A 15,871-nucleotide genomic window follows, 5' to 3' on the forward strand; every position below is an offset into this window, starting at 1 on the left:
ATCTTTTCTTCTCGTGTTAAGTCTGTCTTTAGAATGACTTCAGTTCATTAGTCCAGGATATCTTTCCAAATTTCCTATTATAATCACATAATTCATTATAGTGAACATTGGTCAATTAATTCTCAGGTTTGGGGACATGTACATACATATACAGTTTTAAATCTATTGAGTATGGCAAAAATTCCTGAAATCTGCATTCCTGCAGCATGTAGTCTGAGAATAATATGTATTTGGTCAAGATGATTTACAGAAACCAAATGTATCACTTTTAGATCAGTGATGCTGGTGTTCAACATTAACCTTTGCTACTTAATAGAGGATCATCCATAAATGTATAGAAAGAAAGGGCAACATGGAAATGTGTTAGGTCATCTCTCAATTATATGTTTCATAATTTGATATTTCTATGAGTGAATTCTGTCCATTAACTTCTTCAAACCTCTTTTAATATCTTTATTCCTCAGGCTATAGATAAAAGGATTCATCATAGGAGTCACTACTGTGTACATAACAGTGGCTACCCGGTCCTTCACCACTGAGTACATGGACAGAGGCCTAAAGTAGACATAGATGACACTCCCATAGAACAGGACCACTACAGTGAGGTGGGAGCCACAGGTAGAGAAGGCTTTCCATTTTCCAGCTGCAGAGGGGATCCTGAGCACAGTGACAATGATTCTCAGGTAGGAGAAGAGAATGCATAGGAAGGGGGTCACAATGACAGCCAGGGTCTCAGTCATGACCACAATCTGGCTGGAGGATGTGTCAGAGCAGGACAGCTTCAGCACGGGCTGGGTGTCACAGAAAAAGTGCTTAATGACATGGGAGGCACAGAATGAGAGTCGAGACATGAGAAGAACACGGAACAGGGCATGTAGGTGGGAGATGGTGCAGGAGCCCAGGAGCATGAAGAGGCAGCAGTGTGGCCTCATCACCACATCATAATGTAAAGGGGTACAGATGGCCACCAGTCGGTCAATGGCCATGGAGGCTAGCAGGTAACTGTCAGTGTTCCCCAAGGCCATGAAGAAGTACATCTGAACTAGACATCCCACGTAGGAGATGGTCTTTGTTTCTGAGAGCAAGTTCACTAGCATCTTGGGCACAATAACTGTTGTGAAGCAGATATCCATGAATGATAAGTTGCTGAGGAAAAAGTACATGGGGGTATGGAGCCTGGAGTCAGAGTGGATGACCAGGATGATAAGCACATTCCCTACCATGGTGACCATGTACATGATGAAGAAGATGTCAAAAAGGGGTTTCTGCATCTGGGGGTTGGAAGAGAGTCCCAGCAGGATGAAATCTGAGGTTCTGCTGCTGTGGTTGTTCATATCTCTGTCTCTGGTCAGGTTTTGGAGGATTTTGGGAGAGATATGAAGAACAAATTGACCAAGAGAGTGTAATTTTTAAACTCCAGGCTGTAACAAAATCCAATTGCTGTTCATTAGGATTTGAAAATAAGCTTGATTAATGAAATTTTATTAAAAGTAAAACAGCAATATCCTGTCCCAAAACACTAGCAGAAGTTTCTTGCTCTACTAAAAGGCCATGCTGGTAACCAGAAATCCCAGGTAAGATCCTGTGTCACAGATCACCAACATTTACTCAGAGACCTTCCAGCTTTTCCATCAAAAGAAACCCTCCCCTAGTCTTCATATCCCAGCCCACAACTCTGGTGGAAACCCCAGCAGAGACACCCTACTGGACCAGAAGGCTCACTGGTCACCAGAACTGCACCCCACTTAGGCTAGAAGACGAGAAGAAATGTATAAATTACTAAAAGAAAGTCAAGAAAAAACAAACAGATGAAGGAAATGAATACAACTGTTCAAGATCTGAAAGTAGAAATAGAAGAAATAAAGAAAACAAAAACTTAAGGAGTCCTGGATATGGGAAGTTCTGGTAAGTTAACGAGAACTATAGATATAAGTATCACCAACAGAATACAATAGAGGGAAGAAAGAATCTCAGGTGTAGAAAATGTGATAGAAGAAAAATGATATATTGGTCAAAGAAAATATTAAATGTAAAAATTTTCTCACACAAAAATCCAGAAAATCTGGGATACCATGTAAAGAACAAGCTTAAAAATAATAGGAGATAGAAGAATCCAAGCTCAAAGACACAGAAAATATTTTTAACAAAATGTAGAAGAAAATTTCCTATTCTTTTGAACGATATGCCTATAAAGGTACAAGAAGCCAGGTAGAGCAACAAATAGACTGGAACAGAGAAGAAAGTTTCCACACCAAATCTTAACACTAACTGTTCAGAACAAAGAAAGAATATTAAAAGATTCAATGGAAAAATGCCAAGTAAAATATAAAGACAGACCTAACAAAATTACACCTGACTTATCAATGAAGATTATAAAAGCCAGAGGGTCTGAATAGATGTGTTTCAGACTCTAAAAGACCATAGGGGTCAGCCAAGACTACTACACCCAAAAACTTTGAGTCATCATGGATGGAGAAAACAAGATATTCCATGGCAAAGTCAAATTTAAACAATTCTAGTCATAAATCCGGTCCTACAGAAGATACTAGAAGGAAAACTTCAATCCAAGGAGGTTAACAACACCCATGAAAACACAGGAAACAAATAATCTTACACAGCAAAACCAAAAGAAGGAAAGCAAACACACACACACACACACACACACACACACACACACATTACCACAACTACCAACAAAACAAAATAACAGTAACAAACAATCATTGCTCATTAATTATATCTCAACATCTATGTACTCACTCAATTCTCCAATAAAAAGACAGAATCCATGTTGACAGAATGGATATAGAAACAGGATCCACCATTCTGTTACATACAAGAAACATACCTCAACATCAAATATAGACATTACCTAAGAGTAAAGGGTGGGAAAAAGATTTTCCAGGCAAATGGAATCAAGAAACAAGCTGGTGTAGCTATCCAATTATCTAACAAAATAGTCTTCCAACTTGTTATTCAAAAGAGATGGGGAAAGACATTTGATGGTAATCAAAGGAAAATCCACCAAGATGACATCTCAATTCTTAACATCTATGCCCTAAATTCAAGGGCACCCACATTTTCTCTGTAATTTTCTTAATTTTATATCCTAACCAATACTTCCATCCCTCCCCTCTTTCCAGTCTCTTTCCTATTCCTCACCCAATCTGTTCCTCCTCCACGGTTTCTCTTCAGATATAGGTGGATAGCCCATGGATATCAGCCAGCTATGGTATGTCAAGATGCAGTGAAGCATGGAAATCCATCCTCCACTAAGGTTTGATGAGGCAGTCAGGCAGGAGGAATGATGGTATCGGCATTGGTAAAAGAAACATTACTTAGTTTAAATCACACATTGAACCTCACATTAATAGTGGGAGACTTTGAACCAGTAGGCAAATTTCCTACAGGTAAGCTGATTAAATACTCCCATCCTATCCATCAGACCATGCAAGCTGCAAGTTCCACTACGCACCCAAACCCTCCTATTCCCCCACAACCTCAGTGGAACTCTGAAACTCAGCCTGCGACTACAGAGAGGACCAAGAGGTGAGTGACCACCTCTTGATCACCCGGTGGGACACCCCACTCTCTCAGCCCTCCATACTAGGGCAAAAACTGGGTCCCTCCCCCACTTGCCTTAGCTTCTCTAGCTAGCCAGCAGGAGAGTTTCCTGCAGGTAGGCTGCTCCAACAACACCATCCCATCCATTGGACCCTGAAAGCTACAAGTCCCACTCCACTCCGAAACACTCCTTCCACCCACCCAACAACCTCAGAGGAATGCTGACACAAGCTGAAGCTAAATAGAGAGAACCAAGAGAGGAACTCTGAAGCACAAGCTGTGACTGCACAGAGTGGACCAAGACAGTGGACCAAGATAGCAAACCAAGAGTGTAGACCAAGAGAGTAGGCCAAGAGAGAAGGCCAAGAGAGACCTCAATGGCTCCCTGAGACACAGATAGTGACAGTACAGAGCAGACCAAGAACAGTTCTCAAAGACACAGACAGCCATTGCAAGGATTGGACCGAGAGGCAGAGACACTGCTGGCACCATTTGAAGGAAGTGATAGGTAGGCACCAACACAAGATTTCATTCACCAACATAAAAAATGACATGGGAACACCAGAACCCAGTGGTCATACATCAGGAAGACTTGATAATCCTAACCCAGAAGAAGCAGAAAAAATGATTTTAAATGTAACTCTATGAGAATGATGGAGACCTTTAAAGAGGAAATGGAAAATTCCCTTAAAGAAATGGAGCAAAAGACAAACAAAAAATTGGAAGAAATCAAGAAACCCAAGAAACCCAAGAAAAAACAAACAGGTGAAGCAAACAGATCAAGACTTGAAGACCAAAATAGAAGCCTAAACACACACACACACACACACACACACACACACACACACACACACACACACACACACACACACACCAAGGGATTTCTAAATATGGAAAATCTGGCTAAATGAAGGGGAACTACAGAGGCAAATACAACTAACAGAATACAAAAGATGGAAAAGAGAATCTCAGATGTTAAAGATACTATAGAGAACATTGATTCATTGGTCAAAGAAAACATTAAAACCATCAAATTCTTAATACAAAACATCCAGAAAATCTGGAACACCATGAAACAACTAAACCTAAGAATAGTAGGGATAGAAGAAGGAGAAGAGCTTCATCTCAAAGCACAGAAAATATATTCAAAAAATCATAGAAGAAAACTTTCCCAATGGAAAAAAAGGATATCCTTATGAAGGTATAAGAAGCATACAGAACACCAAATAGACTGGACCAAAAAAAATGTTCCCTTGTTAAGTAATACTTAAAAGGCAAAACATACAGAATAAAAAAAGAATATCAAGTTCTGCAAAAGAAAAAGATAAAGTAACATATAAAGGTATACTTATCAGAATTTTACACCCAACTTCCATAAAAGCCCTAAGGTCCAGACAGATGTACTACAGACAATAAGAGACCACAGATGCAAGCAAAGACTTCTACACCAAACAAAGCTTTCAATCATTGTCTATGGAGAAAACAAGATATGTCATGACAAATCCAGATTTAAACCATACATTCTGGGAAGGATATTATAAGATACACAATGGTCACCAGTCATTCAGGATGTACAAGAACACAAAGCAACTAGCAAACTTTTAGAGGTACCAACATTAAAATGTTAGAGGTAACATTAAAATGGTTAATTGAGAAACCAATCTGGGTTAAACAGTGGCCATTAACAGAAGACAAAATGCAGGTTTTAGAACAGCTGTACAGTAGAAACTAAATGCTCACCATATCGAAGAATTAACCAGCCCCTGGAATTCTCCTGTGTTTGTTCTTAAAAACGAAATCTGGTAAATGGAGACTGGTGATAGATCTAAGAGCAGTCAATAAGGTAATTCAACCTATGGGCCCTCTACAATCTGGAATTCCTCTGTCTTCTCTATTACCAAAAGGATGGCCTCTTATAGTTATTGACTTGAAAGATTGTTTTTCACTATACCTTTACAAGAAAAGGACAGAGAAAAATTTGCTTTCACAGTACCTACTTATTATAATTCTCAACCTACTAGGAGATACTAGTGGACCATCCTTCCACAGGGAATGCTCAATATCCCGACCCTATGCCAATACTTTGCAAGTCAACCATTGGAAATAATATGTAAAAAATTTCCTAAACCTATAATTTAACATTACATGGATGCCATTTTGTTATTTGATTCAAATGCAGTTACCTTAGAAAGAATGTTTGAAGAAGTAAAAGAAAGTTTGACCAAAATGGGGATTACAATTTCCTCCTGAAAAAATAGAGAGAGGAGATTCTGTCAATTACCTATGTTATAAAATACATTTGCAGAAAATTAGAACACAAAAGGCACAAATTAGGAGAGACTGATTGTGGACTCTGAATGCCTTTCAAAGATTGTTAGGAGATATTTCCAGCCTATTACTGGCTGTTGGGATAACACCTGACATAATATTTCATTAATACAAAACCTTAGATGGTAACAAATACTTAAATAGTCTCAGAAAATTAACAGCTAAAGAGGAAAAGGAATTAATTGATTGTTGTTGAAGAAAAATTACAGAAGGCAAATGTGGATAGGGTGAATCCAAATCTTAATTTCATTTTATCATATTGCCTTCCAGAATGTTTCCTACAGTAATTTTAATGCAAAGAGATGATATTATCTTAGAATAGATACTTTCCCCACATAAACCAAGTAAAAAATTAAAAATTATGTGGAAAAGTCTCTGAATTAATTATAAAAGGAAAATTGTGACTTCATCAATTAGCAGGTATCGACCCAGCAGAGATTATAGTGCCTTTTACTACTGATGAAATTAAAAAATTATGGGAAGACAATCATCCTTGGCAAAGAGCTTCTACTAATTTTTTAGGAGAGATTAATAACAATTATCCCTAAAGTGATAGAATTAACCTTATAAAGAGAACTACTTGGATCCTTCCCCACATCATACGGGACACACCAGTAACTGGATCCCATACATTCTATACTGATGCAAATAAATCAGGAAAGGTAGGTTATTCAGAAGAATTAAGTAAGGTGGAGCAAAGCCCTTATAATTCTGTCTAAAAGGCATAATTATATGCTATTCTCATGGTGCTAAGGGATTTTAAAGAACCTCTTGATATAGTTACTGATTCACAATATGCAGAAAGAATTGTCTTGAATATTGAAACTGATGAAGCAGATGATACAGAATTGACTTTATTGTTTATACAGGTTCAAGACATAATCAGTAATAGGCATTGTCCCATATACATAACACACATCTGATACCATACAGATCTGCCAGGTTCTCTAGTACAAGGTAATGCAGAAATTGATTGATTACTGATTGGAAGTATGTTGAAGGCCTCAAAATTCCATAAGAAACATCATGTCAATAGCAAAGATTTAAGGAAAAAATTTTCTATTATATGACAACAAGCTAAGGAGATTATAAGGAAATGTTTTACTTCCTCTTTCTATAACCAAACACCACTACCTGCAGGGACTAACCCAAAGAGTACTCAAAAGAATGAAATGTGGCAGATGGATGTGTTCCACTTTGCAGAATTTGGAAAATTAAAATATGTACACCATACCATTGACACTTATTTTGGCTTTTAATGGGCAACTGCTTTAAGCTCAGAAAAGGCTGATTTAGTAATCACACATTTATTAGAAGTTATGGCCATTATGGGTATACATGCACAAATAAAGACAGACAATGGTCCAGCATATCTCTCTAAGAAAATGAAACAGGTTTTTGCTTATTATAATATAAAGCATATTACAGGTATACCACACAATCCTACAGGTCAGGCAGTTACAGAAAGATCAAATCAAACCATAAAGGGTATGTTAAACAAACAGAAAGGAATGTAAAATACCCCCAGAAATAGATTATATAATGCTTTACTAACCATGAATTTTCTTTTCTTTTTTTTTTTTTTTTGGTTTTTTTTTTCAAGACAGGGTTTCTCTGCAGCTTTTTTAGAGCCTGTCCTGGAACTAGCTATTGTAGACCAGGTTGGCCTCGAACTCACAGAGATCCGCCTGCCTCTGCCTCCCGAGTGCTGGGATCAAAGGTGTGCGCCACCGGCTACCATGAATTTTCTTAATGCTAATGAGAAAGGGACAACAGCAGCAGAGAGACATTGTATAATAGAAAAGTCTTCTGAATTAAATCAGCCAATTTTAAGAATTTGTTGACTTCACAATGGAAATTAGATGTGCTACATTGGGGAAGGGGTTTTGCTCTTGTTCCAACAGGAGAAGAAACTTTATGGATATCATCAAAATTAATAAAGATTTGGTTTGAAAGATAGAAATCTCTTGAGAAAGAGAAATTATGGCTCATCCACAGAGGTGACAACCAATCAGGTGGTAAGGAAACCTCATAAGGTTTGGGGCAGGGTTCTGTTCTTGTCTTTGCAGGAAAATACTCAAAAAGTCAAGAGACCCTGGACATCTAGACGCCTAAAGAGGAAAAGATAATTATCCAGGTAGGATCTCCAGCAAGGAGAATTATCACTTGTGAAGACATGTTATCTGAGGGTAAGTGTAGATGGAACAGTGGGCTGTGTCCTGCCACCCGGCTAGCTTTACCCAAAATAATTACATGGAAACTGTATTCTTTTAAACACTGCCTGGCCCATTATCTGTAGCCTCTTAGTGGTTAATTCTCACATCTTCCTTTAACCCATATTTAGTAATCCGTGTAGTACCACGAGGTGTGGCTTACCAGGAGAAATCTTAACCTGCGTCCATCTCAGAGAGGAGAAGCATGGTGACTCACTCTGGTGACTGCCTGAAGCGTCTGCCTCACTGCCTTCTACCCAGCATTCTGTTCTGTTTACTCCGCCTACCTAATTTTCTGTCCTATTGGGCCAAGCAGTTTCTTTATTAATTAACAAATGAAAGTAACCTTCTCCATCAGGTAAGAATCTCTGAATACTAAATAGAATTCACTTGAAAATCAAAGCTGTCTTTGGAGTTGGACAATGGTTCTCTCCTTCTCTAAATCCAAGCATGTGGCTTAAAGAAAATTTCAGAGTTTTTGTCTCATTTCAGGAGCTGTCTGGTATGGGACAGAAAGAAGAAATCATTTAAAAATATTTACTTTTCTTCATACCTATTTTTGTCTCTATCATACCTTTCATTGAATATATGTCTGTATAAATAATGTTTAAGTTTTCCACAATGAACAATGAATTTTCCTGCAGGAATCTTTCAGGTTTCCAGGAAGAAGATGGGACCCCACAACAACAACTCCACCTGGTTGTTATGATATCATGATACTAATGGTGCTACTATAAGACCTGTTTTTGGGTACCAGCTGCTGGTTCCAACTTGGTTTAAATGGTGTACTTTTTTACAACATTCTTGCCAGAACTCCAAATAGGAACCTCAGAAAAACCCTACTGAATACTCAGAGACTATTTGCAATTATACTAGACAGTAATCTTGGAACTTAGCCATCATTTTACTTTCATAGGATCCCATAGAAAGAACATTACCCCCATACAGCTGGAAGTAATTCTAGAAGACAATGCCCCCTCTCCCAACAAAGCTTGTCCTCAGGGTTAGGGACATTATTTAGCAGTTGATTATTACTGGTATAGGATTGGGCATTGAGAGGAAAATTATGTAAGCTCAGCAATCTCTTTAAAAAATGGAAATTGAGTGGGATAATAGATTAGTGTGGGCTTACTCACACTAATAATAATAGCGAGTAATGGAGTGAGTACTTGTGAGCTATTATTTGTAGGTAATTTACATTGGTATAGATTCTTCTATACTGATACAAACTTAAATTATATTGAATATATTCATATTTTCATCTACAATATTTGTATACCTAGGCAAAGTTATTTTGTCATATTTATGCATGCATGCTTCTTCCTTTGCTTAAGACATGTTTTATATTTATACAATTTTAGGATATATTTATCATATTGCAATATACATTTCTCCCTCTGATCAAGATACTTATACATTGTTTACATTTTGAGACCATTGTCCTCATTTGTTGCACAGTTGTTTAAAAGTGTTTAATATTCTAATATGAAGTCTTAGTCTTTAAGTTATATAGGTATTAAGATTTATAGGTCAATGGTCATCCATGTTTGTCTTCCTTCTGTTTCTATTATGTGGAATTCTTTGAGGAGTATAGGTTTTAGATCTTCTTTGAAGTTCTGGTAGGATTCTGCACTAAAACCATTCAGTCCTGGACTTTTTTTATGGTTGGGAGGCTTTTGAAGACTGCTTCTATTTCCTTGCAGTTTATAGGTCTATTTAAATTGTTTGTCTGGTCTTGACTTAATTTTGGTTTGCATACCTATCCAGAAAATTGTCTATTTCTTTTACATTTTACAATTTTGTGAAGTACAGGTTTTTGTAGTATGACCTAATGATTCTCTGGATTTCCTCAGTGTCTGTTGTTATGTTCCCTGGTTCTTTTCTGATTTTGTTAATTTCGATGTTCTCTTGAAGACAGACATTTTAAAGAAATTCCACACTAGCTTAAAATTGAGAATAATAGAGGGTAAAATATTTAGGGGTAGACACATAGATAACAGTCCTCTGCTCAAATGGGGAACAGCAGTCAAATTGCGCAGTCAATAGAGAGGCCAGATGCGTGCTTTGCATTGGCATTTATAGTATAAGAAGCCATGCCCAAGTGGGCAGTTAACTTAAAGGCTACCTCCTGGAGGAATTTCTATAGCCAAACTCTTTTTAATGAGGTTACAGTTACCCCAATACACAAACCACACAAAGATTCAACCAAGAAAGAAAGTTACAGACCAATTTTGCTTATGAACATAGATGTAAAACTACTCAATAAAATACTGGCAAACAAATACAAGAGCACATGAAAAAAATCATCCACCATGATCAAGTCGGCTTCATTTCAGAGATGCAGAAATGGTTCAACATATGAAAATCTATGTAATCCATCATATAAATAAACTTTAAATAAAAAAACATACAACCACCTCTTTAGATGCTGACAAAGATTTGATAAAATCCAACACCCCTTTATGATAAAGGTATTGGAGATATCAGGGATATGAGGAACATATCTAAACATAATAAAAACAATATATAACAAGCCAACAGTCAACAACAAATTAAATGGAAAGAAACTCAAAACAATTCCCTAATTTCAGGAATGAGATAAGGCTGCCCACTCTCTCCATATCTATTCAACATAATTCTTGAAGTTCTAGCTAGAGCAATAGGGCAACAAAATGAGATCAAGGGGATTCAAATTGGAGAGGAAAAAGTCACAATTTCTCTATTTGTGGATGATATAATAGTATATATAAGTGACCTCCAAAAAGTCTACCAGGGAACTCCTACAGCTTATAAACACCTTTAGTAATGTGGCAGGATATAAGAGCAACTGAAAAAATTCAGTAGTCCTCCAATATACAATGATAAAAAAGCTGAAAAAAAAATCAGAGAAAGATCACCTTTCACAATAGCCACAAATAACATAAAATATCTTGGGGTAACACTAACCACAGAAGTGAAAGACGTATTTGACAAGAATTTTAAGTCTTTGGTGAAAGAAATTGAAGAAGATACCAGAAAATGGAAAGATCACCCATATTCATGGATAGGTAGGATCAACATAATAAAAATGGTAATACTACCAAAAGCTATTCCCATCAAAATCCCAACACAAATCTTCACAGACCTTGAAAGAACAATAATCAACTTCATATGGATAAACAAAACACCCAGGATAGACAAAACAACCCTATACAGTTGATAACTTATACTGGAGAGGATGTGAAGGGGGAACACTCATCCATTACTGGTAGGGATGCAAACTTAAATAACCATTTTGGAAATCAGTATGGCAGTTTTCAGAAAATTGGGAATAAACCTACATCAATACCCAGCAATACCACTTTTAGGCATGTACCTAATATATAGGCTCAATTGTACTATAAGGACATTTGTTCAACTATGTTCAAAGCAGCATTATTTATAATAACCAGAACCTGGAAACAACCTACATGCCCCTCAACTGAAGATTGATAAAGAAAATGTTGCTCATTTACACATTGGAGTACGCCAGTAATAATGACATCTTAAAATTTGCATGCAAATGGATATATCTTGAATAAAAACATCCTGAGTGAGGTAACCCAGACACAGAAAGATTTCGTGGTATGTACTCACTCATAAGTGGATACTAGATGTAAAGCAAAGCATTTTGAGCCTATAGTTAATGATCCTAGAGCAGCTAAGTAACAAAATGAACCCTACAAAAGATATGCATACATCTACCTAGAAAGAGAAAATAGACAAGATCGCCTAACAAAATTAGGAGCATGGGGGTGGGGATAGAAGGAAGGTGGAAGGAGAAAAGGAGGCAATAAGTTGAGGGGGAGGAGAACTTGAGGGAATGAAATAATTGAGATGGAGGAAGGACAGAGATGAGAACAAGGAAAGAGATATTTTGATTGAGGGAACCATTATGGACCTAGCAAGAAACCCAACACTAGGGAAATTACCAGGAATCCATGAGGATATCATCAGATAAGATCATAAGCAATAGAGGAGAGGATACCCAAACTGGCCTTTCCCTGTAGTCAGATTGATGAATATTTTAAATGTCACCAAAGATATCATCTAGCAGCTGATAGAAACGGAGGCTCCACAGTGGAGCACTGGGCTGAAATCCCAAAGTCCATTTGAAGAAAGAACTAAGGGGAACAATACCCTTCACAATAACCACAAATAATATAAAATATCTTGGGGGTAACTCTAACCAAGAAAGTAAAAGACCTATATAACAAGAACTTCAAGTATCTGAAGAAAGAAATCAAAGAAGGCATCAGAAGATGAAAAGCTCTGCCATGCTCATGGATTGTTAGGATTAACATAGTAAAAATGGCAATCTTACAAAAAGCAGTTTAAAGATACAATGCAATTCCTACCAAAATTCCAACACAATTCTTTACAGACCTTGAAAGAATATCACTCAACTTCATATGGAAAAACAAAAATCCTCTGAGTTTTTGTAACAATTCTATACAGCAAAAAGCTTCTAAAGATATCACCATCCCTGATTTCAAGTTGTCCTACAGAAGTGTAGTATTAAAAACCACATGGTATTGGCATAAAAAACAGACAAGTTGATCAATGGTATCAAATTGAAGACCCAGACGTACATCCACACACATATGGATACTTAATTTTTGATAAAGAAGCCAGAAATATACAATATAAGAAAAAAAGTATTTTCTACAAATGGTACTTGTTTAACCAAATGTCTACACGTAGAAAGAATGCAAATTGATCTGTATGTATCACCCTGCACAAAACTGAAGTCCATGTGTATCAAAGACCTCTACATAAATCCAGTTACACTGAAGCTGATAGAAGAGAAAATGGGGCTCTCTCTTCCTGTCACTTCCCAGCTTGCACCCAGAACCCCCTACCCGGCCTCATCCTCCCGTCTTTGGGGCCACAAAATCCCACAGCTCAGCCTGTTTGGGCGCCGGAGTCCTGGAATTGAGTGCACCCAGGCTGGTGGGAGGTCCACTCCTTCATTAGCCTGCCTCCAGCAAGTCAGGCCCTTTGTCAGCAAGATGCTTGGCCTGCAAGGAGACCTGATAGTCTGCCAGAGAATCCATCATTCATTGGGCTCAGCCTGTTTGTGCTCCGGGGACCTGGAATTGAGTGCACCCAGGCTGGTGGGAGGTCCCCTCCTTCATTAGCCTGCTTCCAGCAAGTCAGGCCCTTTGTCAGCGAGATGCTTGGCCTGCAAGGAGACCTGACAGTTTGCCAGAGGATCCATCATTCATTAGGGTGAGCGAGGAGTGAGTGCCTGAACCGGGCAGCTGCCCGGAGAGGGACCACCGACATTCCCCAATTCTCCCCCCCACTCGCACACTCCCTGTTCTTCCTGCAGGGGTTATTCTCCCCGGATACTGCTTCTCTCTTCTTGTCCCTTCCCAGCTTGCACCCAGAACCCCCTACCCCACCTCATCCTCCCGTCGTTGGGGCCACAAAATCCCACAGCTCAGCCTGTGTGGTCGCCAGGGACCTGGAATTGAGTGCACCCAGGCCAGTGGGAGGTCCCCTCCTTCATTAGCCTGCCTGTAGCAAGGTAGGCCCTTTGTCAGCGAGCTGCTTGGCCTGCAAGGAGACCTGACAGTCTGCCAGAGGATCCATCATTCATTGGGGTGAGTAAATTTAATTCATTGAGGGGGGGGAATTGAACTTCTAAAAGAAGACCCAAAGGGGATTATTCAGAGGAAGAAATGGGCAGGCGCCAATGCAAGAATTCCTCCAACAATTTGAAAAACAACATGAAAGCACCAGAACCCAACGAAGTTATAACAGGAGGACTTGAACACACTAATCAAGAAGAAGTAGAAAAAATTGACTTTATGAAAGTAATAGAGTCCCTTAAACAGGAGGTGAAAAACTCCCTTAAGGAAATGGACGAGAAGAATAACAAAAAGTTTGAAGAATTGAGTAAATCCGTAAACGATATCCTAGGAAACCAAGAAAAAACAATCAAACAGATAAGGGAAACAGTGCAAGACTTGAAAACTGAAATGGAGGCAAGGAAGAAAACACAACCCGAGGGCCAGCCGGATATGGAAAATCTATGTAAATGAACAGAGACTACAGAAACAAGCATAACCAACAGAATACAAGAGATAGAAGAAAGAATCTCAGATTCTGAAGATACCATAGAGAAAATAAACGCACTGATCAAAGAAAACAGCAAATCCAACAAATTCTCATCACAAAACATTCAGGAAATCTGGGACACAATAAAAGGACCAAAACTAAGAATAATAGGCATAGAACAAGGAGAAGAATTACAGCTCAATGGCCCAGAAAATATATTTAATAAAATTATAGAAGAAAACTTCCCAAACCTAAAGAAAGATATTCCTATTAAGGTTCAAGAAGCTTACAGAACACCAAATAGACTGGAAAAAAAAAAAACATCCCCCGCCATATTATAATCAAAACACAAAACATACAGAATAAAGAAAGAATATTAAGAGCTGCAAAGGAAAAAGGTCAAGTAACATATAAAGGTAAACCTATCAGACTAACATCTGACTTCTCTATGGAAACCATGAAAGCCAGAAGGTCCTGGATAGATGTTTTGCAGAAACTAAAAGACCATGGATGCAAGCCCTGATTACTATACCCAGCCAAGCTTTCATTCACTATAAATGGAGAAAACAAAATATTCCAGGATAAAAACAAATTTAAACAATACATGGCCACAAATCCAGCCTTACAGAAAGTAATAGAAGGAAATTCACAAACAAAGGAGTCCAGCATTGCCCACAATAACTCAGACATCTAGTGACCCTTCACCAGCACATCTCAAAGAAAGGAAACACACAATCTCTAGTACCAAATAAAAAATGACAACCGGAGTTAACATCCACTGGTCATTAATATCACTTATTATCAATGGACTCAATTCACCTATAAAAAGGCACAGGCTAAGAGATTGAATACAAAAACAGGATCCAACATTCTGCTGTTTACAAGAAACACACCTCAAACACAAAGACAGGCATCTACTCAGAATAACGGGTTGGGAAAAGGTCTATCAAGCAAATGGACCTGAGAAACAAGCCGGTGTGGCCATACTAATTTCTAACAAAGTTGACTTCAAACTAAAATCAATCAGAAGAGATGGAAAGGGACACTTTATATTCATTACAGGAAAAATCTATGAGAATGAAGTCTCAATCCTGAATATCTATGCCCCTAATACAAAAGCACCCACTTATATAAAAGAAACATTACAAGAACTCAAGACAGCCATCAAACCAAACACGCTGATAGTGGGAGACTTCAACACTCCTCTTTCACCAATGGACAGGTCAATTTGGCAGAAACTTAACAGAGAATTAAGAGACTTAATAGAGGTAATGAACCAAATGGACTTAACAGACATCTATAGAACATTCCACCCAAACAGGAAAGAATATACCTTCTTCTCTGCGGCTCATGGAACCTTTTCGAAAATTGACCACATACTCGGTAACAAAGCAAACTTCCACAGTTACAAAAACATATTAGTAACCACCTGCATCTTATCGGACCACCATGGATTAAAATTAGAATACAACAACAATGCTACCCCCAGAAAGCCTACAAACTCATGGAAACTGAACAGTCAACTACTGAATCACAGCTGGGTCAAGGAAGAAATAAAGAAAGAAATTAAAGTCTTTCTTGAATTTAATGAAAATAAAGACACAACATACTCAAACTTATGGGACGCTATGAAAGCAGTGCTAAGAGGAAAATTCATAGCACCAAGTGCCCAATTAAAAAAA

General features: G+C 38.0%; 1 protein-coding gene across 1 annotated transcript; it reads right to left on the bottom strand.

Moving 5' to 3' along the window:
* Positions 1-404: 404 nt before the first annotated feature.
* LOC119819529 (olfactory receptor 1L4) lies at positions 405-1,393 on the bottom strand. Its single transcript, XM_038337765.1, has one exon. It carries the CDS (start codon positions 1,332-1,334, stop codon positions 405-407), a length of 930 nt encoding a protein of 309 aa, XP_038193693.1. The 5' UTR covers positions 1,335-1,393.
* Positions 1,394-15,871: the final 14,478 nt, after the last annotated feature.

This window comes from Arvicola amphibius, chromosome 7 (genome assembly GCF_903992535.2).
Source record: "Arvicola amphibius chromosome 7, mArvAmp1.2, whole genome shotgun sequence".
Taxonomy (NCBI): domain Eukaryota; kingdom Metazoa; phylum Chordata; class Mammalia; order Rodentia; family Cricetidae; genus Arvicola; species Arvicola amphibius.

Coding starts and splice junctions, on each gene's coding strand:
- LOC119819529 (XM_038337765.1), bottom strand. CDS start 1,334: ATGAACAACCACAGCAGCAGAACCTCAGATTTCATCCTGCTGGGACTC.